Below are 877 nucleotides of genomic sequence, written 5' to 3' on the forward strand. Positions count from 1 at the left end.
TTCGTCATTTTCGGGCTTTGGCGTCTCATGGCTCCCTGGGAGCCTAACCTTCGAGACATCACTAATCAAGCCCTCCCTTACAAGCCCAACCAGTACCTCGTTGTCCACCTTAGATTGTCCGATCTAGTAGGTCTTCGGGCGGTTTGCCTTGACCTTCGGAGCCATCACACTGAGCTTCGGAAGCTAAGAGACTGCCAGAGACTTCGGAAGCTAAGAGACTGCGAGAGACTTTGTACGAGAGCTATGGCTTTAGCGAGTTCAAGTGATAAAAATTAAACCACTGCAGGAGGAACACTGGTATGGTGTACACGAGCATGGAGGGAAGCATTGTGTCAGTCAATGTCAAGCAGCTAGATGACGAGAGCAGCCCCATGCTCCATCCCAGGATACAACACTCCACTTGGACGATGAGCTTATCCAGCATCGACAATAGGATCTTGGTGTTCAACAGAAGGAGGCCAAAATTATCTGGCAGCCAAGAATCGCCACAAAGGGCCACCGATTGCTCATCCAGAACGTGGATGGGCGCATATATGCTCTTATGGAAGTTTTTTTGTAGTTCAGTGGTGGTGACAAAGGTGTCGAGCAGCGCCTTGAGCCATTGAACCTGGGTGATGTCAGCGCGTAGTAGAATCAACATGTCATCGGCGTACTGGATCACCAGGCAAGGCAAGGTGTCAGAGAGGGGGTGTAGAAGGCGATCAGTGTAGATGTCCTCGACGATCATATTGTGGAGGGGGTAGGAAATGACAAGGAAGATGTAGGTGCTGAGTTGGTTGCCCCAGCCGAAGCCCTCTTTTTGCACCGGATCTAGGACCCCAGGACGTTGTTGAGTAGGACAACGTTCTTCCCATTGGAGAGGAGGGCGCTCATCCAT

General features: G+C 51.2%; 1 protein-coding gene across 1 annotated transcript; it reads right to left on the reverse strand.

Annotated features, from left to right (window-relative positions):
* Positions 1 to 241: 241 nt before the first annotated feature.
* LOC133890341 (uncharacterized) lies at positions 242 to 877 on the reverse strand. Its single transcript, XM_062330743.1, has one exon. The coding sequence runs from the start codon at positions 875 to 877 to the stop codon at positions 242 to 244; it is 636 nt and encodes a 211-aa protein (XP_062186727.1).

This window comes from Phragmites australis, chromosome 14, assembly GCF_958298935.1.
Source record: "Phragmites australis chromosome 14, lpPhrAust1.1, whole genome shotgun sequence".
Taxonomy (NCBI): domain Eukaryota; kingdom Viridiplantae; phylum Streptophyta; class Magnoliopsida; order Poales; family Poaceae; genus Phragmites; species Phragmites australis.